At 38.7% G+C, this 23437-nt stretch overlaps 1 protein-coding gene across 11 annotated transcripts in view; it reads right to left on the reverse strand.

Annotated features, from left to right (window-relative positions):
- Positions 1 to 23437, reverse strand: part of PTPRT (protein tyrosine phosphatase receptor type T) — a 1549072-nt gene that overhangs the window by 166442 nt on the left and 1359193 nt on the right. For all 11 annotated transcript variants that reach the window (XM_060190244.1, XM_060190260.1, XM_060190255.1 and 8 more), the window contains one exon: positions 13875 to 14023. In XM_060190244.1, coding sequence (XP_060046227.1) covers positions 13875 to 14023 — 149 coding nt within the window. The remainder of the gene's footprint in view (positions 1 to 13874; positions 14024 to 23437) is intronic.

The following is a 23437-nucleotide window of genomic DNA, read 5'->3' on the forward strand; positions in this document are numbered from 1 at the left end:
CTGGTACAGATCTATAAAAGAAAATAAAATAACCCATTGGCTAAAGAACTAAACAGTTAGTCTTCTAAAGAAGAGATATGTGTGGCCTACAGGCATGTGAAGAAATGCTCCATTTCACTTACCATTAAAGAAATGCAAATTAAAACTACACTGAGATACCATCTCACACCTGAGAGAATGGTTTACATCAATAAAACAGGAAATGTCAGGTGTTGGAGACATATTGGATAAAAAAGGAACACTGCTCTACTGCTGGTGGCAATGCAAACTGGTGCAATCCCTTTGGAAGACTGTATGGAGAGTGCTTAAGCAAATAAAAATGGAATCTCCACCACATTTTAAAAGTCATAATCTGCCTTCCACATTGGAATTGTTTTAGTTTCTTAACACATATCTAAAATAATCAGGTACATTTTTTTCCTTGCTGTTTCTCTTTATTTTGTCTCTGCTAAACCATCTCTCACAAGTAAGTAATCAAGCTTGGCCACCCTCTGGTTTGCCCACAAGACCCTTTTTATGTGGTCTGTGGTCTGAAGGATAGGGAGGATGTTAGATTTCAAGACCCATCCTCTTACCAGCAGCACATATCTATTGGTTACTGTGTGATGCCTACCAGTATATTTTTGTTCACAGTGGGGAATACTAAGTCAAGGCACTAGTCCTATGGCTCAGTTTTTAGGCTATAACTATAATCCCTGTTGGACTGTGTATAAATGCTTATTGGTTGTTTTTCCACCTCTCCTCTACCCATCTAGAAGGTCTGTGTGTGGGGCCACTCATTACTGATACCCTTTATGCTTTTTTTTTTTCCTCCAGGGTTATTGCTGGGCTCAGTGCCTGCACCATGAATCCACCGCTCCTGGAAGCTATTTTGTCCCCCTTTTGTTGTCCTTGTTGTTGTAGCCTCATTGTGGTTATTATTATTGCCATTGTTGATGTTGTTAGTTGTTGGAAAGGACAGAGAGAAATGGAGAGAGGAGGAAAAGACAGAGAAGGGGAGAGAAAGATAGACACCTGCAGACCTGCTTCTCCGCCTGTGAAGCGACTCCCCTGCAGGTGGGGAGCCGGGGGCTCAAACCGGGATCCTTACACCGGTCCTTGCGCTTTGCGTCACATGCGCTTAACCCACTGCACCACCACCTGACCCCCCTTTATGCTTTTAATTAATTAATTTGCTTATTTATATTGCCACCAGGGTTATTGCTGGGGCTTGGTGCCTACATGATTATCCCACTACTCCTGACACCTTATTCATTCACTAACTTATTTTTGTCACCAGGGTCATCACTGAGGCTTCACCATTCTTGGCAATCATTTTTTCTTTTTTCTTTATTTTTTAAATTTTATTTTGATAGGACAGGAATTGAGAGGGAAGTGAGAGATAAAGAGGGAGAGAGAAAGACACTTGCAGACCTATTTCACCCTGCATGAAGTGTCTCCCTTGCAGATGGAGAGTGAGGGCTTGACTCCAGGTCCTTACACATGGTAACATCTGTGCTCACCTAGATGAACCACTTCCCACTCCCCCAAATTTTTTTTTAAATAAAGACAGAGAAATTGAGAGATGGAGGAGTAGAGGAGGAAAGTGAGTAGAGAGGGAGAGAAAATGATAGACATACACAGCCCTGTTTCATTGCTTGTGAAACTTCCTTCCCACTAGTGGTGACTGGGGGTTTGAACCCATCTTGCACATGATAACATTTATGCTATAAGGGTATGCTGCCACCCAGCCTGCATATCCTTTGTTTATTTTATTTTATTAGTGATTTAATATTGATTTACAAAATTATGAGATAATAGGGGTATAAGTTCACACTGTTTGCACCACCACAGTTCTGCATCCCTGCTCCCTCCATTGGAAACTGCAGTAGTTCTCCCAAGGTCACAGATATGGATTGAATATTATTTCTAAAATTATATGTATCTGCCCATTTTTTCCCTATTGCCCTGCCTTTTCTTCCTTTCTAAGTCACACCTACACCTGTTGCTACTTGCAAATGTCCTTCCTTTTTTCCTCATCTTTCTCCAGGTCTTCAAGTAACTGGAGTTCAAAGCCCCTCCGGTCATCACCTAACATTTCTCCCCCTCTGGGAGGATGGACCAAATTTTCCTTTGTTCTTTATCCATGGATTGAGCCAGCCTAAGAATGCCTTTGGATGGGGCATCTGTCACTTCCTAAGAAATCTTGGCAGGATGGTTCTCACATATTTTGCCTGTTAGAGTTTCCACTATGCAGCTAATTTCCCGCAGTCTAGGTTTTGGATTCTGAGGCGGATAAAAGAACCAGAAAGAAGCACTGACTCCCAGAAATCCAGGCTATTAACTTTGCTTTCTTCTTTCCCTTGTTCAGCTTTGTGGTGGAGAAAAAGTTAGAGGTTAGAGAAAAGACAAAGTTGTTTTGCTTTTGAATAATTTATTTCATTAATTTTGCTTTAACCAGAGCATTGCTGAGTTCTGGTTTATGGTGATGCAAGGGATTGAAGCTGAGACCTCAGAGCTCTTGGAATGGAAATATTTCTGCATAACCATTATGCTATCTCTCCACAGAGATGCTTGCTTTTGCAAACAAGCTGGTTAACGGTTCAAGAACTAATATTTTTTTTCATTGTGTGACTCAAGGAATATCCAATATCTCTAAGAACCAGCATTCTTAACAGTAAACTGTGTTTATAATAGATATTCCAACTGTATAGGGTAATTATGAGGTTAAACTAAGATGCCATACTTGAAAATGCTGGTCATAGAGCCATGAAATGTCCTAGTGCTAAGTCCCCATACAAGACATCTGTGAGTACAACTTTAACCCACATAATAGTAAAGCTTGCTCCCATCAGGAGAGCAATGTCTCTCTCCCTACACCCCCCTCCTTCCCTCTTCCTGCCACTAGAATATTCATTCAGTATGACATGGGAGCAATAAGTCACCATTCAGCATACAGAAGGAACTCAGAGGAGTTCCAGAGGCAGATAATCGATTTCTACTCTTTGCATTTGAGAATTTAGACATATTAATCTCACTCCTCTAAAGCAGTTTCTGCATTTATGAAATGGGAATAATATTTAATTCAGACTCACAGGAGACTTGGTGGTGTTTTTTATTTTTTTATTTTTATAAAGCATAAGATCTATACATAGAGCCAGCAAAATAGCTCACATGGGAGGGTACCTGCTTTGCCATGTGTATGGTCCAAGTTTAAGTCTGGCCCCTACCTAGCTAGGGTAGCTTCAGTTCTGTGGTGTCTTTCCTTCTCTCCTTTGTTACTCCGTCTCTCTTTCTATCTAGAAAATCAACTTGGAGTGGTGCATTCCCAGTAAGAAGAACAAAATATCTAGACACAGAAGGAACCAATAAAATTGGGCTTTTGCTTCAAAGAATCAAATTGGGAGTGTAAAGATAACAGTTTGCAAATTCATGTTATATCTCAATATAATTACATTTCAATAGGGGAGCAGGCTGTGATGTACCTGGTTTAGCGCGCACACTACAGTGCATACAAATCTGGGTTCAAGCCCCTGGTCCCCACCAGCAGAGGAAAGCTTTTTAAGTGGTGGAGTAGAGCTGTAGGTGTCTCTCTGTCTCTCTCCCTCTCTATATGCCCATCCCATTTCAATTTCTCTCTGCTTTTATCCAATAATAAATAAACAATTTCTTTAAATTACATTTTAATATAAGCTAATCTTGACCTTTTTGTCTTTATAGTTTTCCTTGTCTTAATAATTTTGCTTACAACTGTGTTTTGTAGGTAGTGTTACTGGCTATCTCCACCCCACCCCTGCCAATTCATTGCAGAACTAGGTGGATATAATGTATTTGAAGTCAGGATAAATAAGTCCTCATTATAACCATGCACCTGTCTGTCTGACTTGAAACATGGAGTTTCTCTGAATCTCAGTTTCCTTATCTGTAGAATGGAGGTAATAGTGAATGCACTGCCTTACAGAAAAGAGATAAGGATCTATGGCTCTGTTGTTTTGTGAACTGAAAAATTTGAAAGCATAAATTTTATGAGTTTTTGAGATGTCTCACTTTATTAATTTTTTGAAACTTCACCCAAACTGTTGCCACGGCTCATAGAACAGAGACATGAATGTACTACGTGTTGAGAAAACTGCCATTAAATCTCACCTCTATGAGTTCAATCATACCTGCCTTCTTAGCAGAGAGCATGGTGGTTGAGTGTCTGATGGGATTAGAGCTGAAATGCCTCCACTTACCAGATATGGAACAATTCAACAGAATGAAAGCAAAGCAGAGAAGAATGAGTGAACTAATGGTACCCAGTGGACAAGTGGGCCTGTCAAATGCCTACTTGTAGACAATCATGTCTCCATTCCACAGAAACTTAACAGAGATTTGTTTTGAATATTTGGATCTGGACTGGAAAATGAGTAAGGCAAAGATGACACACTATGAGCAAAATATAAATATCAAGAAAATGTAAGTATGAATATATTTTTAAAAATCATCACAAGAAAGACCCAGAAAGTAATCCCTATCAGAAAAAAAAATCTCAGAAATAACAACCAGGCACACAGGGCAATAAGATCAAAATCAAAGCCAACATTTCTTTAAACTGAAAACAATGCACATTGTTTGTCCTTGAAATGTGATAAGAATTCCTTTTTTTTCAAGAATGCCAAAGTAGTCCACAGCAACAGCCCATACCTGACAAAGCCCATTACCCAGGAGTCCTGCAGGTCATTGTTCCTATACAAAACTGGGGAGCTTGATTGAATGGATGTTACAGTACTAGCATTAACATGGGATAGAAAATCCCAGGAAAATAACCTACATAGGGAGATGCAGAGTTTGAAAAAGGCAGGGGCCCACCTTTTCAATAATGAGATAATTGCTCAGGGCACATTCTTTTCTGATGTGACATCTATTCATGTGCTCTGTCTCTCTCAATGCTTCCTCAACATCTGAAAATAATCTCAGGGCCTCTTAAACATGCTGATACAGAAGTCAGACAGTCAGTTCCCTAATGCCTCAAAAATAGATTCAATTTTACATACATCAGGATGATTTCAGAAGCAATTTCTACATTTCCAATGTAAGCATTACTTACATTCCTCCCACCCCCAATCTCATCCCAACAGTTCCACAGGGCATTTTAAAAGGTACCTGATGCATTCCAGGGCAATCAAAGGAATCCCCAGAGCATGTTTGTGACTACAGCCTAAGGACACCAGATGCATATACAGAGCTCTCAATTTTCCATTAAGTCAAACTGATGCAAAATTTCTTAATAATTGAGCATAATGTCAATTGAATTTTTCTGTCATTTAAAAAGCAATTATGTTAAAATAAATGTATATACACAAGCCACAAGCCATCTCTTAGACCATGAGACTATAGTGGTTGTCAGAGGGAAACAGGGGCACAAGACTTTGGTATGGGTGTGGTGAGTTACACACACACATATGTGGGTGTGAAAATATACCTTTCAAATATTGTAATTTTAGCTGGAGAGACAGAATAGTGGTTATGCAAAAGACATTCATGCTTGAGACTCTGAGGTCCCTGGTTCAATCCCCAGCACCACTATAGACCAGAGCTAAGCACTGCTCTGTGTCCTCTCTCTCTCTCTCTCTCTCTCTCTTTCTCTCTCTCTCTCTCTCATTAAAATAATAAATAAATAGGGGCCAAATTGAGCACACATGTTCTTATGGATAAGGACCTAGGTTCAAGCCTGCTTTCCTTACATGTAGTCGGGAAACTTCATTAGCAGTGAAATAGTCATGTTGTAGGTGTCTCTCTTTGTCTCTCCTTCTCTATCTCCCCCTTCTCTCTAAATTTCTCACTATCATATAAAATCAAATAAAGAAAAACAAAATTAAATGAATACCATATTTCAAAAAAGGAAATCATATGACTTATTAAGCCATTATTAAATCACTAATGAAATCATTATTATTAAATAAATGAATATACCTGCTGACATCTCTGTTTATGTGTGTCTATGTCTCTCTATATATATCACATGGCCAGACTGTCTCATGAGGAGAAAAGATTAATGTTTCTCCCTTAAAATTCAAGATACTACAAGTGTCATCCAGATTTTCACTTGTGATCAGAGAGATGAAGGTCACAATCATAGAGTCATGGTGATTGTTGTGTGCTTTGATCATAATATTATGTACTAATGTCTTCTGAGAATATCTTTATAAATATAAAAAATTCGTATATGAGGCTGGCCTGTAGTTATGGGAGGAATGGAGACCTTTTGGTATGTTCTATCCATTTGAGTTTCTAATGTACTTCTGTGACCCTCGGTCAAATGCAGGGTAGCTAGTGATGACTTAATGCAATCAGAGGCTTGAAGCATTAAAAAATAGGTCTTTAAGGGAAAAACAAGCCAGTCCCTTGTCAACCTCTTTTTAGCCTCTTCTGGTCTATATTTATATCTCCTTTTCCTGCTGTCTGGAGAATATATAAATCTCAGTGAATCACCAGGCTTGAGAATGAAAGGACTGGCTTCATGGGTAGGCACACTGTAAACTTGCCCTGTTCTCTGAGAAAAGAAAAGCAGAAGTTTAAATATTTGCTCTTGAAATAATCAGTATTTGCCATTATACTTTATTTTAAAAAGCAGTTATTCAAGCTTAAGAGGTGCTCAAACTTAGCACTGCTATCAATAGACAAATGGTAGCAAGTATCTATTGATGTGATGCAACAAGATGTATACAAGAGCACCCATGTAGCATTTTTTTGACCAAAATGTCTGACTTGAATGTAATGATGTCGATACAATCAGATAAATATGAACTGTAGAATAGTCTATGTGACCACATAAAAGAAATCAGTATCATAAAACAAAATAATTAAGGTGACCTAAGTTATTCAGTGGGGAAACAATTATAGAAGCCAGACCTTCCACCTTTTGCACCCAATGATGATCCTGGGTCCATACTCCCAGAGGGATGAAGAATAGGAAAGCTACCAGGGAGTTCTGGTGGTGGAAATTGTGTGGAATTGTACCCCTATGGTACAATTATCCTATGGTTTTGTCAATATTTCCATTTTTTAAATAAAAATAAAAAATAATTAAGGTGGATGGACTATTGAAAGACACGTGGTGGCCAATTTAATGTGAGCCCCCTTATTGGATCCTGAATTAACAGTAGTAATAGATAATAACAGTAAATGATTTAGGGCCATTGAGGAAATTTAACTATATATTTACATACCAGTATCACTGAACTAGAGTTAAATTCATAGGTCTAGCCCATTTTATTCTGGTTATGTTGAAGTTGTTCTAGTTCTTAAGAAACCAAGGCCAGGTGGTGGCACACCTGGTTGAGCGTACATGTTACAATGTGCAAGGACATGGGCTCAAGCCCCTAGTCCCCACCTGAAGGGGGAAACTTTTGTGAGTAGTGAAGCAGTGTTGCAGGTGTCTCTCTGTCTTCCTCTCTATCACTTTCTTTTTTTTAATATTTATTTATTTTCCCTTTTGTTGCCCTTGTTTTTATTGTTGCTGTTGTTGTTGTTGGATAGGACAGAGAGAAATGGAGAGAGGAAGGGAAGACAAGGGGGGGAGAGAAAGATAGACACCTGCAAACCTGCTTCACCGCTTGTGAAGTGACTCCCCTGCTTAGGGGGCTTAGGGTAGGGAGTTGGGGGCTCGAACCGGGATCTTTATGCCAGTCCTTGCACTTTGCGCCGCATGCGCTTAACCGCTGTGCTACCGCCCGACTCCCTTCTCTATCACTTTCTTCGCTCTTGATTTCCTGCTGACTCTATCCAATATATAAATAAAGATAATAAAAAGTTAAAAAGAAAAAGAAACACATACTGAACCCCCTAGAGGTGGAGATTCATGATACCTACAACATACTTCCAAATAGTTTATCAAGTTTTGTATAAAAAAAAAACAAACCCCTATAAATGTAGGTTTTGAGGCTTTGTTAGGAAGTGGACTACCCAAAATGGAATTAATGAGTCCTATGAGAAATTAAAGGTCTCACCTGAGTAATGATGCTGAAGGGTTGACATTCCATGCCTGACGTCTCTGAACACATACTGAAGTGAAGCAACCAAGGTGGTATTTATTGTACTGCATAGGTTGTGATCAGCAGATGTACTATCAGGTAGTATGAATTGAGAGAAGCATGCTGGAAACTGAGCTTCACCCTAGACGTTCATGGACTGGGGGAAATTTTGGCTTGATGGAGGAAGCAGGAGGTTCCTGCTGTCTTGGGGTTTAAGAAGGCAATAGATAGTAATTGCTATAATCAAATTATCTGGCAGTTGGGTTAACTTTGAAAATCTCATTTCCAAACAAAGCCTCAAAACATAGATTTAGACCAGGTCCCATGAGATAGGGCAGATGTACACATGTATCCATAAATTAGGGCAAAATATATGCATTAAAGCAAAAGTGCACCATAGTTTGCATTGAGTCAATAAATGAAGCAAAGAAGTAGAAAGACCTAAAAAGACACCTTAAAGTACCTAATGAAATATTTCCTACTTAGACCTAGATACCTTCCTCACCTACATCCTATTACACCTCCCTCAGTCACTCCAAAGTTGACCTTATCAAAGTAAGGACTACAAAAGCTGAATAAGGGTAAAAAATTGGCATACTTTAATGGCTCTTTTTAGTCACTATCAGGCTACCCCATTAGCTGGGGCCCTACTTGGGGACACCTGGGATTCCCATACAAACACAGTGAGCCTAGACCTTGAATAGATCCCTCTCTTCATTATTACTGGTCATCTCCATCACGAACAACATAATGGACTCCTTTGGGGCCCCCATAAGACATTGCCCTCAATGTGGGTCAACAATGGTAGAGAATGTTCCATCCTCCAAAGTGGGCTTGGATAACATACTCTACCACCTGGAGAAGATGGGTCCTGAAATTGGTGCAACTTGGAATGTTTCTACTGATGACCACAGAATGTAAGTTCAGATCTACAGGGATGTAGAGGTTACATAGGCTCCTATGCTGAATATGGGCCCTAGATAAAAATCGATGGGGTTTACAGTCAGCAATATTTATACACTATTCCCATATTTGGGAACTACTCTCTTTCCTGATCCAGCTTTCTACCCCTTTTCCAGCCATGACATCATCTCCCCAGATAATAACTTGGGTCCACCTGCATATCAGATTTCAGGCTCAGGCAAAAACTAATAAAGTCATGGGCCCTTAGGAATATAACTAAAACAGACCTACTAGCTATTTCCAAAACAGAGACTCCAAATCTTCATCTTCAATATTCCAGCCTTTAGGTTCATGATTAATCAACAATTTGTATGGTTTTACATGTTAACTCTTTTTTCAGCCACCAGGTTCCAGATGCTAGCATGCCAACTGGACTTCCCTGGACAGATGACCCCACCAATGTGTCCTGCAGTTCCAATTTCTCAGAGCCCTGCCCCACTAGGGGAAAAGAGAGACAAGCTGGGAGTATGGATCAACCTGTCAATGCCCATGTTCAGCGGGAAAGCAATTACAGAAGCCAGACCTCCCACTTTTTGTACCCCATGACACTGGGTCCATAGTCCTAGAAGGACAAAGAACAGGAAAACTATGAGGGGAGTGGATGGGATATGGAGCTCTGGTGGTGATAATTGTACCCTTCTTATCCTATGGTATTGTAGGTGTTTCCATTTTATAAAAAAATTAATTAAAAAATTAAATATGTATGCAACATAGAGAGTGCAAAAAGTGTACAATTTGTGAATCTTTAAATATGTAAATATTAATTTTATTATATTTTCAATTCTTTCAAGCATTCTCAAAGGCAGCATATCAATATCTGAAAACCTCTCCTCAGGCTTAGTATTATTAATAAAAGTGCTTATAAGAACCCCCCAAGTATCTTTTACAAAACCACAACCCTGTGTGTCCACTTTCCCTTTAACCCCAATCACTGATCCAGCCACCCCCCACCTACACTTGGCAAATCAAGCAAATACCTCACTTGATTGTACATTGCTTTGCTATGTGAGTGACACAGGTTTGAGCCTCACTGTATTGAAGGAAGCTTTGGTGCTGTGTTCTCTATCCTTCTCCCTCTCCTCCAACCTCTTTCTTTCTGTCTCTAGCCAAATAGAAAAAAAAATATTTGGATGATCTCACTCACAGAAGTTTAAATACAAGATCAGAGGGAAAACACTAAGCATAACTTGGACTGGAATTGGTGTATTGCACCACCGTAAAAGACTCTGGGGTGGGGGGAAGGGTTCAGGTCCTGGAACATGATGGCAAAGAAAGACCTAGTGGGGTTAAATTGTTATGTGGTAAACTGGGAAACGTTATGCATGTATAAACTATTCTATTTTACTATAGACTATATATAAACCATTAATTTTCCCCAATAAAGAAATTAAAAAAGAAGAGTCTATTCAACAAATGGTGTTGGAAAAATAGTGTTGAAGCATACAAAAAATTAACCTGAACCAATACATTTCATCACACAAAAGTAAACTCCAAGTAGATTAAAGATTTGGATTTTATACTAGAATCTATCAAATATTTATTTACTTATTTATTTTTAAGTTGTCATAAATCTATAGTTTATTCAGAGCCAGGTGGTAATGCACTAGAGAATGTGTAAATATTACCATGCACAAGAACCCAGATTCAAGCCCTCACTCCCCACCTGTAGGAGGAAAGCTTCATAAGCAGTGAAGCAGTCCTACAGATGTCTGTCTGTCTCTCCCTTTCTTTTCTTTATTTTAGTTATAAAAAGGAAACACTGACAAAACCATAAGAGGGGTACAACTCCACACAATTCCCACTACCAGAACTCCATATCCCAGCCCTTCCCTTGATAGCTTTAACTTTCTGGGAGTATGGACCCAAGGTCATTGTGGGATTAAATATTTAGATGAAAACATTGGTCTAACTCTTTTTGATCTAAGTTTTAGAGTCATCTTCTATGATTCAAATCTAACTGCAAGGAAAACAAAAACAAAAATAAACTAGTGGCACTATCTCAAATTTAAAAGCTTCTGCACAACAAAAAGAACCACCACCCAAACAAAGACACCTTGCAGGATGGGAGAAGATGACACATGCCATACATCAGACAAAACACTAATAACCAAAATGTATAAAGAGCTCACCAGGGCAGGGGTAGATAGCATAATGGTTATGTAAACAGACTGTCATGCCTGAGGTTTGAAAGTCCTAGGTTCAATACCCTGCACCACCATAAGGCAGAGCTAATCAGTGCACTGGTTAAAAAAAAACAAAAAAACACTCAACCAAACTCAGCAATAAAAACACAAATGACCTCATCTAAAAGTAGGGAGAGGATATGGATAGGATATTTACCAAAGAAGAGATTCAAAGAACCAACAGACATATGAAAAAATGCTCAGTATCCCTGGTTACCAGAGAAATGCAACGAAAGATAACGATGAAATACCACTTCACTCCTGTGAGAATATTATATATCAGAAAGAACAGTAAGAATGAAGGGTTACAGGGGTAAAGGAACTACTCTACCCTGCTGCTGGGAATGTATGATAAATTGGTGCAAGCCCTGTAGAGAGCAGTCTGGATAACTCTCAGAATGCTATAAATGGACCCACTCTATGACCCTACAAATTCCTTTTCTGGAATTCTAAGGAATCCAACAAAGAGATCTATATATACCTATATACATAGATAATACCTGTATATCATAGCATCACACTTTACAATAGCCAAAATTTGGAAATAACCTAGGTGTCCAACAGATGATGGCTAAGAAAGTTGTGGTATATATACACAATGGAATACTTCTCAGCTATTAAAAATGATAAAATTACTATCTTCACTCCATCTTGGATGGAGCTTGAAGGAATCATGTTAAATGAGATAAGCTAGCAAGAGAGGGATGAATACTAAATGATTTTATTCTTGGGCAGAACTTAAGAAACAAGAATAGAAATTAGAAACATAAACTAAAGCTTGTACAGATTTGGTGTATTATACCACAACATAGCACTCTGGAGAAGGAGGACAGAAAAAGGGGCTGGTGGGTGGGCATTGGGGTTCTGGTCCATGATGGTGTAAAAGGACCAAAGTTAGGGGGTGATAATGTTTTGTTGACATCTATTATGGTAAGATGAGAAATTTTACACATGTGTCTATAACTACTATAAACCATTAACTCCCAATAACATTTAAAAATATATTTTGAAAATTTTCTCTAATGGATTCTATGTTGTACTTGAGATTAGAAATAATGGCTCTGGCTACTCTCTGCCTCGATCCAGCTTTCTGGTCCTTTTTCCAACTATGGCACCATCCACCCCAGACAATAACTTAGGTCACCTATATATTAGATGTCAAGTACAGGCAAAAATTAGTAAAGTCATGGGCCCCTTGAAATATATCTAAAATAGACCTACTAGATTTTTCCAAAATAGAGACCCCAAATTTTCATCTGAAATATTCCAGCCTTTAGGTTCATGAGTAGTCAACAATTTGCTCTGCTTTCTATCCAAGCTCTTTTTCAGCCACTAGGTTCCAGATGCTACCATGATGCCAACCAGACTTCTTAGGTCAGAGACCTCACCAATGTGTCCTAGAACCCAGCTTCCCCAGAGCTCTGTCCCACTAGGGAAAGAGAAAGACTGGGAGCATGGATTCACCTGCCAATGCCCATGTTCAGCGGGGAAGCAATTACAGAAGCCAGACCTTCCACCTTCTGCATCCCATAATGACTCCCAGTCCATACTCTCAGAGGGATAAAGAATAGAAAAGCTAACAGGGGAGGGGATGGTATATGGAGTTCTGGTGGCGGGCATTGTGTGGAACTGCACTCTTCTTATGCTATGGTTTTGTCAGTGTTTCCATTTTATAAGTAAAAATTAAAAATAAAGAAATAATGGTTCTGAATCACAATGAGATAATGATTTATCAAATATTAACTGTAGTACTCTATGGATATATGCCAAACAATTGAGTCATGAATAATCTATGATAAAATAAGAGATAAGATTAAGTATCTCACAGGGTTGCGATGAGGATGAAGTTGGTCAGTTAGAATTTACTTCCTTTCTCTAATGATACCATCATCACAAAATGTTTATATCTAAGTGTTTTTTTTTCTTTTACAAAACATTTTTTCTTCTATTTGCTGATGATATAGTGTATAGAGGAAGTTTATTGATGTTCATATTAGATTTCTTGCAGACTCAAATTTGGAGCAGGAAATGAGAATCTAGAATTTCTATTAAATTCAGGTTCCCCACCTAATAGGAAGACAAAATATACTCTTGAGAGTATGATGATCAGGGTAACTTTGGATATTACCAGACTCTTAATTTCTCCCATAGACAAATCTTAGCCACTCATGTTAGTTTGAGAAGTTAGTTCTGGATTAAACTACACATGAAGACTCACATGCTCCTGATTAAATGTCACCTGGAATATTAGTTGTCTGAACAGATTACTTATTAGTCATGGGATTTGAACAAGTTACTTCTCTAAATCTCAGTTTCCTAAGTACTCAAAGCAGAGGCAATAATAACAAACAACTCAAATACCTTACATAAATTATGTGAAACACTATTTTGATAAGACATCTCATTCAGTGAGAAATATTCTCCTTAATGGCATAACCACATCCTCCTCCCCCCTCCTTTTTTTTTCCTATTATTAGTTTTTAACCTGTCTTTATCTATGTGCACAGGTACTTAAGATGACTTACATTAATTTCCATCTGCTTTGGGTAGATGTTTTAGTTCTCCATTTTGTCCCAGGATGGGCTGCCCTATATCTTCACCAACTAGAATACTTACCACACCACAGAAATGTTTCTTTAACCCTGTAGCACCTGACCACACTGAGGAGACCACAGTTGAGATGAGAGCCAAGACAGACCACATATGTCCCCTTACCCTGGTTGACTCAACTTACTGAATCCATTAACGTCTTGTGAGCTAGAAGAGAAGCCTTCATCATTGCGACTGGCACTGAGCTTGGTGGTGGGCTTGTCAGCTGAAGCCACAGGCCCCATTTCCCTCTGGGCTCCGCTCTGTGTCTCCTTCTGCTTCTTGGCCAGCTTCCTTTGGGACATGTGCAAGGGGAAAAAATCACAGTCAGATGGTTCCAGTTGCATCAGATCATTTGGAAGATCAGATTGTTGTTCTTTCCTACCCAGCTTCCTCAATCCCCAAACATGATTCATTCTCAGAAGCAGTCACCCAGTCTTCCAATCTCAAAACAGAATAAACCTAAAATCCCTTGAAACTATTAATGGTTTCTATTTAGTCAGAAATGAAAGACTCATTCTGCCTCATCTACAATAACAACTGTGCTATTTACTGAAGTTTAAATGGGAACCAATGAAGCTTGATGGATGCTTCCCATATTCATCTTTCAAAGAGAGAAAGAGGTTAGATTGGACTTTCTGTTCTCATGGCTTAAAGGGAAATTCAGGTTGGAGTTTGGTCTTTCTCAAGGACAGAACTCATAAAATAGATAACCAAACAGGGTAGACTGAGGCAGCAGGGCTGGTGGTAGAGAACTGGGTAAGGATGACTAATCAGTATCATAGATTGAAAGGAGAAAAAATAATGCTGACCTTGAAAAATAGTCATTTTCACAGAAACAATAGCCCTTTGGAACCACAGGGGAATGCATAGTGACGATAATGATAGTAGCAACAACAGAAGAATAAAAAAAAAAAAGTAAAGCAATAGTTTTTGACTTTTAGTGTGAATTAGAATAATTTGGTAAGTTAAAATAAACAAAACAATAAACAAACAAACAGAGGCGAAACTCATGGAAGTATAAAAGGCTGGACAACATACTCTATGTTCCACCTGAGGAAGAGTGGTCCTGAAATTGGGGCAGCTTGGAATGTTCCTACTCATGACCACAGAATGTGAGCTCAAATCTACAGGGATGCAGGGGTCACAAAGGCTCCTAAGTTGAATATGGGCCCCAGATCAGATCAGATCAATGGGGTTTACAGTCAACAATATTTACATGCCTTTCCCATATTTGGGAGCTACTCTCTTCCCTGATCCAGCTTTCTGGTCCTTTTTCCAGTCATAACATCATCTCCCCAGACATTAACATGGATCCACCTGCGTATCAGATTTCAGGCTCCGAAAAACAAACAAACAAACAAACAGAAAACTAGTATAGTCGTGGGCCCTTTGGAATATAGCTAAAACAGGCCTACTAACTACAAAACAGAACCCCCCCCCCCAACTCATCATCTGAACTATTCCAGCCTTTAGGTTCATGATCAATCAACAATTTGTTTGGCTTTATATGTTAACTCTTTTTTAAGCCACCAGGTTCCAGATGCTAAGATGATGCCAACCGGGCTTCCCTGGGCAGACAACCCTACCAATGTGTCCTGGAGCTCTAATTCCCCAGAGCCCCACCCCACTAGGGAAAGAGAGAGACAGGCTGAGAGTATGGATCAACCTGTCAATGCCCATGTTCAGTGGAGAAGCAGTTACAGAAGCCAGACCTTCCACCTTCTGCATCCGATAATGACCCTGGGTCCATACTCCCAGAGGAATAAAGAATAGGAAATCTATGGGGGGTGGGGTGGGATATGGAACTCTTGTGTTGGGAATTGTGTGGAATTGTACCCGACTAATCCTGTTTTTTTTTTTTTTTGGTATTTCCTTTTGATAAAAAGAAAAAAGAAGTAGAAAAGAACCAGGACTTTTACATGTTCACCTAGTTACCCATATTATTCTGATGCCATCAATAGGAAATTAAGATATATGAGTTTTGGAATCAAACAGAATGTGGTTAATATTCTACTTTGGTGACTACTTGACTGCAAGACCATGGTCAATTGCTTAGCCTCTGTATGTTCTGAATTCCTTCTTTTCATCATATGACAGAAAACAGGAACATACTCATGTGGTTGTGGGTATTAGTGTGATAATGAATTAAATACAAAGAGCACAGAGCCTGGATATAGTAGACATTCAAATGCAGCAGGTCCAAATCCTCTCCAATAACACAACTATGAAATCCTTGGATTCTATCAAGTGTTAGAGACTTCAGCATATCACAGTTGAGTGTTATAAAGATTGCTGGAAATACTATGAGAGCCAGTTTGAGCATGGTGAGGCTTTTCCCATTGAAAAATGGGGAACTGAGGGAAGTAATCTCCATGTCAGACTCCCTCTTGTTAAGGTAGAGCTGGGGAGAAAATAGGGATCCCAGTTTTCGCATCCCTGTCAGCCACTCCCTGTCTCCAGAAACCCTGCATTTTTCTGCTTCCAGGGGTGCGGCATTCTTTAAAACATTAAGCCAGCTCTCCTGCTTCACCCTGCATTCCTTGATACAATGACCTGCTCTTTTATTATCAACATATCAATGTTCTGCTTTGTCTAATAAATGACTTAAGGTCTTCACCCTATTTTCCGACAGGGTATTAGTAATTAATTATTATTATTATTATTAATTAATTAATACCACAGGGTATTAAAGCCCTAGCAAAACTTGCTAAGGAAGTCCCTACCTTTCCCAGTCCCCTTTCACCTTTCTCCGCCCCTTTCCTAACCATGTATGGTATTGTCAAGCCACTTCCATTTCCCGTCTTCCGTTTTCTGGCCTCAAGGATCATGTGCAGACTGGATGGCTGATGCCGGCCCTTGTGGTTTGTGCCACGTGGCTTAACCAGGTGTGCTATCACCTGACTCTGGGGTACTTGGATGAATAAAGACTTGAACAGCCTCGCCACCATGACTTGGTTCCTGGGTAATCTCTCGCGTCACTAGCTTGACAAAAGATATCTTGGGGGGCTGGGAGATAGCTTATCTAGTAGATTATACAAGTTCTCATGAGCATGGACCAAGATTTGAGCTCCTGCTATTAAATGGAAGCATTGGCACAAGATACCTTTGCAAGTTGTGGAATAGTGTTGTGATATATCTCTCCTTCTCTCTCTGTATTTCTCTTCTCTCTTTCCTCATTCTCTATCAAAAGAGAGAGAGAAACAAAGAGACTGACTTCTGAGAGTAGTGCAATTGTGCAGATGCCAAGCCCTAGAGGTAAGCCTAGTAGTAAAAGACAAATAATAAATAAAATGCCTTTGGATGAATTGAAATCTACTTCCATTAAATTTTAAGTGACTGATCTTATATACTTTTCAGATATGAATACTGATAACCCTGTTTGCATATAACAGTTCTTCAGTTATTTTTAAAATGTCAAGAAGTTCTCTGGATTTTCTTTTATTATTATTATCTTTATTTATTGAATAGAGACAGTCAGAATTCAAGAGTTAAAGGAGAGCTAGGGAGAGAGACAGAGAGAGACACCTTCAGCCCCTGATTCACCACTTGTAAAGTTTTCCCTGCAGGTGGGGACCAGGCACTTTAACCTGAGTCTTTGTGCATTGTAACATCTGCATTCAACCAGATGAGCCACCACTCAGTCCCAGTTGTCTGATTTTTTAAAACTTTTGAATCTAAATATAACTATTATGTTCCAGCGAAACAATGGCTATATGCTTCCTACTAAATTATCTCAAGGGTAAATTCTTTCGGGTCTCTTCCTCCATTTTTCACAGAAGCTGGCTTCAGAATCAATCATTCCTTGTTGAACATTGAGAGTACAGAAGTCCCAGAAAGGTCAAATTCAGTGCTAGGTAGGAAATAAATGTGTAATGTTAAGTCTACCTGATAATAAAATAGGCAGTTTCAAGAGGTAATGAACTGAAAGGATCTACCTACACTTAGAATCACTTTAGAGTAATTGATCTAGTATCAATTCTGGTTGAGAGTGTGCATCCCTTGGTTTGGGTATAGATAGCACAGAAGAATAACAGATGGCACATTCAAATGAGGATAATTTGAGAGGATTTGTTGTTTGTTAATAATATAAAAATTAATCATGTGCATGGAGACAGTTGGAGTCTGAGAAAGAACTAAGCAGACTAAGGAAGCTATTTCAGGTGGTGTACTAGGAAAGTCCAGAGGCACCTATGTTTTATTTATACCCTTATGCATCACTTCTGAGAGGAACCCAGGCTGGGTAAGGTAAAGAACTTCAAGGATTGATCAATAACTGCTTGATGAACTTCTCATCAATCAGAACTATATTAGCATAAACATACCTAGCCCCCACCCCTTTTGTTTATAATATGGAGTATGTAAAAATAGGAGAGTTGTTTTTGCTCTTCCCAATCAACTAGGAAGAGTAAAGAGGATCATACGAGATAGCAACAAGATAAGACCAAGATCATTTAGAGAAACTAGCAAGCCACTGGTGAGTGCAAACACATGTGGCCCATGGACAGAGAGGGACTGAGGGAGAGATTGCTGGGGTTAATCAGGAATGACTAGTGCAAGTCCAGAAGTTTATCAGCTGATGCACCAGTTTTGGTCTGAGCTTTAGCAACAAAAAGACTATTGAAGGGAGGAGAAAATCACCTAAAACTCACCAATTTACAACTGTGAATCTCCATTGCTGTTGTCCCTCAGAGACTTGGTCAGCAGCAGGGAAATCCTATATTGACATAGGGGGCACAGAACTGGCTGGATTCTACCTTCCCAGTGGTCTAGAGGTATTGCTGTATAGTAGGAGCCATTTCACCTCATTCTCCTGATAAACTAAGAAAAATGGTGAATAATTGCCTCAGAACTCACCAAATACAATCAGAATTTATTCAGAAACTCACAGGGTCACAGAGTACTGCTCAGCTCTGGCTGGTGGGAGGAGTAGGGGATTGGGCCTGGCACTTTGTATCCTCTTGTTTGGAAATCTCTTTTCATAATTATTATGCTATCTATCCTCCACCCTGTTTTATCTCTTGGTCACGAGTGAGTGATTAAGCTAAAATATCTACTTATAGTTAAAAATCCCTCAGGAATCCATGGCATGCAGAGAAGATAAATAACATACAAATCAGAAACAACATAATATGGGTTTAAAAACCACTGTGCTTCACTTCAGGGATTGAGATAAAATAGAAACAACTGTTAAGATTTGCCACTGTGAACACTTAAATACTTAAATACCTTATTTCTTAGACACAAGTTAATCCAGGCAAGTATGATCAGTGGATTAAAAAGCAGTGAAGTAGGAACTTCATACCAAATATAATGGTTAAACACAAAAGAAACATTGGAAAAATGAACCAGGACAAAAGTCCAGAAAAATATCTCAAAAACGTAGAAGCATATAAAAATGAGGACAACATCCAAATACTAATCCATGCAATAATTACAGGAGTAAGGGAAGCTTTTGTAGGCAATATCATAACAAATAGAGAAACAATAAATGAGACTCTGAAAGAAAACACTAATTATCTCAAGGTAATTAGCTGAAATAGCTGAGCTAAGAACACAACAAGATAAACAAGCTAAAGCAATATTGGAACACAGTAACAAAATAGTTGAGCTACAGAAAACAACAAAGGGGAGAGAGAACAGAATAAATGAAGCAGAAAACTGAATCAGCAAAATCAAGGACAAATTAGAGAAAAACTAAGAAAGAAGTAAAAGTACTAAAAAAGAGGTTAACAGATACTGATAACAACAGCAAAGGCATATGAGATGAATTCAAAAGAAGTAATAGATGCATTATTGTCCTACCAGAGGAAGAAAGAAAGGAAGAGGAATAAGGCATTGTATAGGACATAAGAGCTAAGAACTTCCTTACTCTAGACAACATAAAGGACATAAAGGTTCAAGAATCCCAGAGAGTCCCAAACAGAATTAACAAAGACTTAAAGACACCATGACACATCATATTTAGAATGAAAAGGAATAAGCAGAAAGTATCCTGAAAGCTGCAAGAGAAAAACAAAGAATCATTTACAGAGGTAAGCCCATAAGATTATCAGTAGATTTCTTCACACAAACACTCAAGGCAAGAAGAGAATGGCAACATATACATTGAGTGTTCAATGAGAAAGTCATTCAGACTAGATTGAAGCATATAGACCTTCTGTGACAAGAAACAGTTGAATGAATCAACTATCACCAAATCTTTCTTGCAATAAGTTCTGAAAGGCCTTCTATAAACAATTACATACTAAAATTAAATATTTACAAATTAAATTACAAATTAAATATCGGAACACTATAAAAGTTTAGAATAATGGCATTAAAATACCTCAAATCTATAATATCAGTAAATTTCAATGGACCCAAATCACTCATTAAAAGGCACAGAGTAGGAAGATGGATCAGAAAACACAAATAACCATATGTTGTCTGCATGAACCCCATCTAATTCAGCAAGACAAACACAGACTCAAAATGAAAGTATGGAAAACCATCATATAAGCTATTGGGCTACAAAAAGGGGCAGGAACAACTATACTCATATCTGTGATAATAGACCTTAAAATAAACAAAATAGGGAGTTGGGTGGTAGCGCAGTGGGTTAAGGGAAGGACTGGCATTAAGGATCCTGGTTCAAGTCTCCCCACATGCAGGTGAGTCACTTCACAGGCAGTGAAGGAGGTCTACAGGTGTCTATCTTTCTCTCCCCCTCTTTGTCTTCCCCTCCTCTCTCTATTTCTCTCTGTCCTATCAAACAATGATGACATCAATAACAACAACAATAATAATTATAAAAATAATGAAAAACAACAAGGGCAACAAAAGGGAAAATAAATAAATATTTAAAAAAATTAAAAATAAATGAATAAATAAAATTTAAAAAGATAGGGATGGACAATTACTTAATGCTCAGAGAATCAGTCAATCAAGGGGAATTAACAATTTTATTGCAATGAGTCTCGCAGGGCAACAGAGGGATCTGTGACCAGAACTCAAAAAAGAAGAGAGCTGTGAAGAAGAACCCATCTGCACAGCAGCAATAGATTTCTGGGTAACCTAAAAGGAGAGGCATAACTGTCTTCTCTCATCCTCTTCTCCTCTCTGACGACCTGTAGGGGGTCTCATAAATTGAACTCAACTGGAAGTGAAACTCTTGACCTTCCTCTGTAAACAGAATGGAGAGGAATGAAGAACAATTCTGTATCCAGAAACTCCACTTGAAGAAGCTTAAACTTCATTTTGGCTACAATCTGAGGGAAAAGCAGGCTAAAAGGGAATTCCTTTTTATTATTTTTTTCCCTACTGACCTAGAAAATGAAGGGCATTTAGGAATGGGAATGCTTCTTCTGGCTATAGTGCATTAGCCACAGGCAAATTGATTCACTTTGGAAAACTATTACTGGCAGAGAGAAAAACAAGAACTGAAACTTGGAATTACTGAAGTAATTTTAAATTTTTTCATCTTCAGTAAGAAATCACATAGGGGCCAAGGGGAGCACCAGGGAGAGAAAAATGAGTAATTTTGCTTACTGGTGACATTTTGAAATTTTATTCTACACTTATTATCAAAAAGGATTTTTTTTTTCCTCCAGGGTTATTACTGGGCTCGGTGCCTGCACCATGAATTCACTGCTCCTGGAGGCCATTATTTTCCCCCTTTTTGTTGCCCTTGTTGTTGTAGCCTTGTTGTGGTTATTATTATTGCCATTGTTGATGTTGTTCGTTGTTGGATAGGACAGAGAGAAATGGAGAGAGGAGGGGAAGACAGAGAGGGGGAGAGAAAGATAGACACCTGCAGACCTGCTTCACCGCCTGTGAAGCGACTCCCCCACAGATGGGGAGCCGGGGGCTCCAACCGGGATCCCTACGCCTGTCCCTGTGTTTTGCATCACATGCGCTTAACCCACTGCGCCACCGCCCGACCCCCTAAAAAGGATTGTTTTAAAAAATGTATATGTGACCTTATTCATAAATTTGAAAAGATGTACATAACATATCATTTGCCTGAGATCTGAGCTTTATTCACATTGCTCCAGCAGGAAGCAGAAGGAAATGTATTATGAGAATTAACTTTAAAACTGTAATTGAGTACGTATTGGAGGTTTTGGTATTTCCTTGAAGTAAGAACTCCAAGCCAATCTTATTACATTCAGGGCAAAATAATATGGAGAGGGCTGTCTTAGGTACAAATCATTGGTCTCCAAAGGAATAACATAAAAACAAGACCTCACCATGCCTATGAAAAATGTCATTTTACAGAAATGTTCAGGAACTCTGGACATCTGAGTGAAGAAATAAAAAAAAAAAAACGTGCCCCTTCAAAATATATAAATAGGGAGTTGGGCGGTAGCACACGGGTTAAGTGCACGTGGTGCAAAGTGCAAAGACTGGCTTAAGGATCCCAGTTCAAGCCCCTGGCTCCTACCTGCAGAGGAGTTGTTTCACAAGCTGTGAAGCAGGTCTGCAGGTGTCTATCTTTCTCTCCCCCTCTCTGTCTTTCCTTCCTCTCTCCATTTCTCTCTGTCCTATCCAACAACGACATCAATAACTGCAACAGTAAAACAACAAGGGCAACAAAAGGAAATAAGTATTTAAAAAATTAAATATATATATATAGTGAAAAAATGAACACGAAGTTCTGAAAACCCAAATATATAACATCATTAGCATTTAGCTTATGATTGATATAACATATGTATGGTAACGATGATGCCATATAATAAATTAAAATATATAGAGAGTTCTTAAAAAAATTATTAGTTATTTATAGTATGTTACAGTATTGTAAGATTACAATAGTTCTTTTTAAAAATATTAATTTTTTACAAATTATCTTGATTTATTTATTGGATAGTTACAACTAGAAATTGAGAGGGCAGGGGGTGGCAGAGAGGGACAGAGACACCTGCCCCATTGCTTCACCACTTGTGAAGCTTTCCCCCTGCAAGTGGGAAATAGGAGCATGAACCTAGATCCCTGTACACTGTAACAAGTGCACTCAACCAGGACCTCTACCTGGCCCCTAAGATGAAAAAAGTTCCATACTACATCCATCACCAATGTTCTGTATCCCCACTCTCCCACAGATAATTCTCACAAGTTTTAGGAATAGTTTTCTTGCTTCTGTTTTGTTTGGATCTTTTTTTTTTTTTGCTAAGTTCATGCAAATAAACTCTCCAGATTCCATATATGAGTGAAACCATTCTGTACTTGTCTTTCATCTCTTATTTTTCTAAACATAATTACCTCCAACTCCAACTATTTTGTCCCAAAGGACACAATATTACCATTTTTAATTGCAGAGTAGTATTCCATGGAATATATATCCCATAATTTCTGTATCTAGTCATCTGTTGATGGACATTTAGACTGTTTCCACTCTTTGGATAGTGTGAATAATACAGCATAGAACATAGAGGTGTTATATCCCTTCAAATTAGTGTCTGAGTATCCACTGGATAAATGTCTAAGAGTGGTATTGCTGGATCATAAGGCAATCCCATTTTTATTTGTTTAAGGACTCTCCATACAATCTTCCAAAGGGGCTGCACTAGTTTGAATTCCTACCAGCAATGAAACAAGAGTTTCCTTTTCTCCATTACTTCTCCAACACTTGCCACTGGTATAAGCCATTCTCTCAGATGTGAGCTGGTCTTTCATTGTCATTTAAATTTGCATTTCTCTAATGATAAATGAGTGGTGCTTTCT

Source organism: Erinaceus europaeus, chromosome 1 (assembly GCF_950295315.1).
Source record: "Erinaceus europaeus chromosome 1, mEriEur2.1, whole genome shotgun sequence".
Lineage (NCBI taxonomy): Eukaryota > Metazoa > Chordata > Mammalia > Eulipotyphla > Erinaceidae > Erinaceus > Erinaceus europaeus.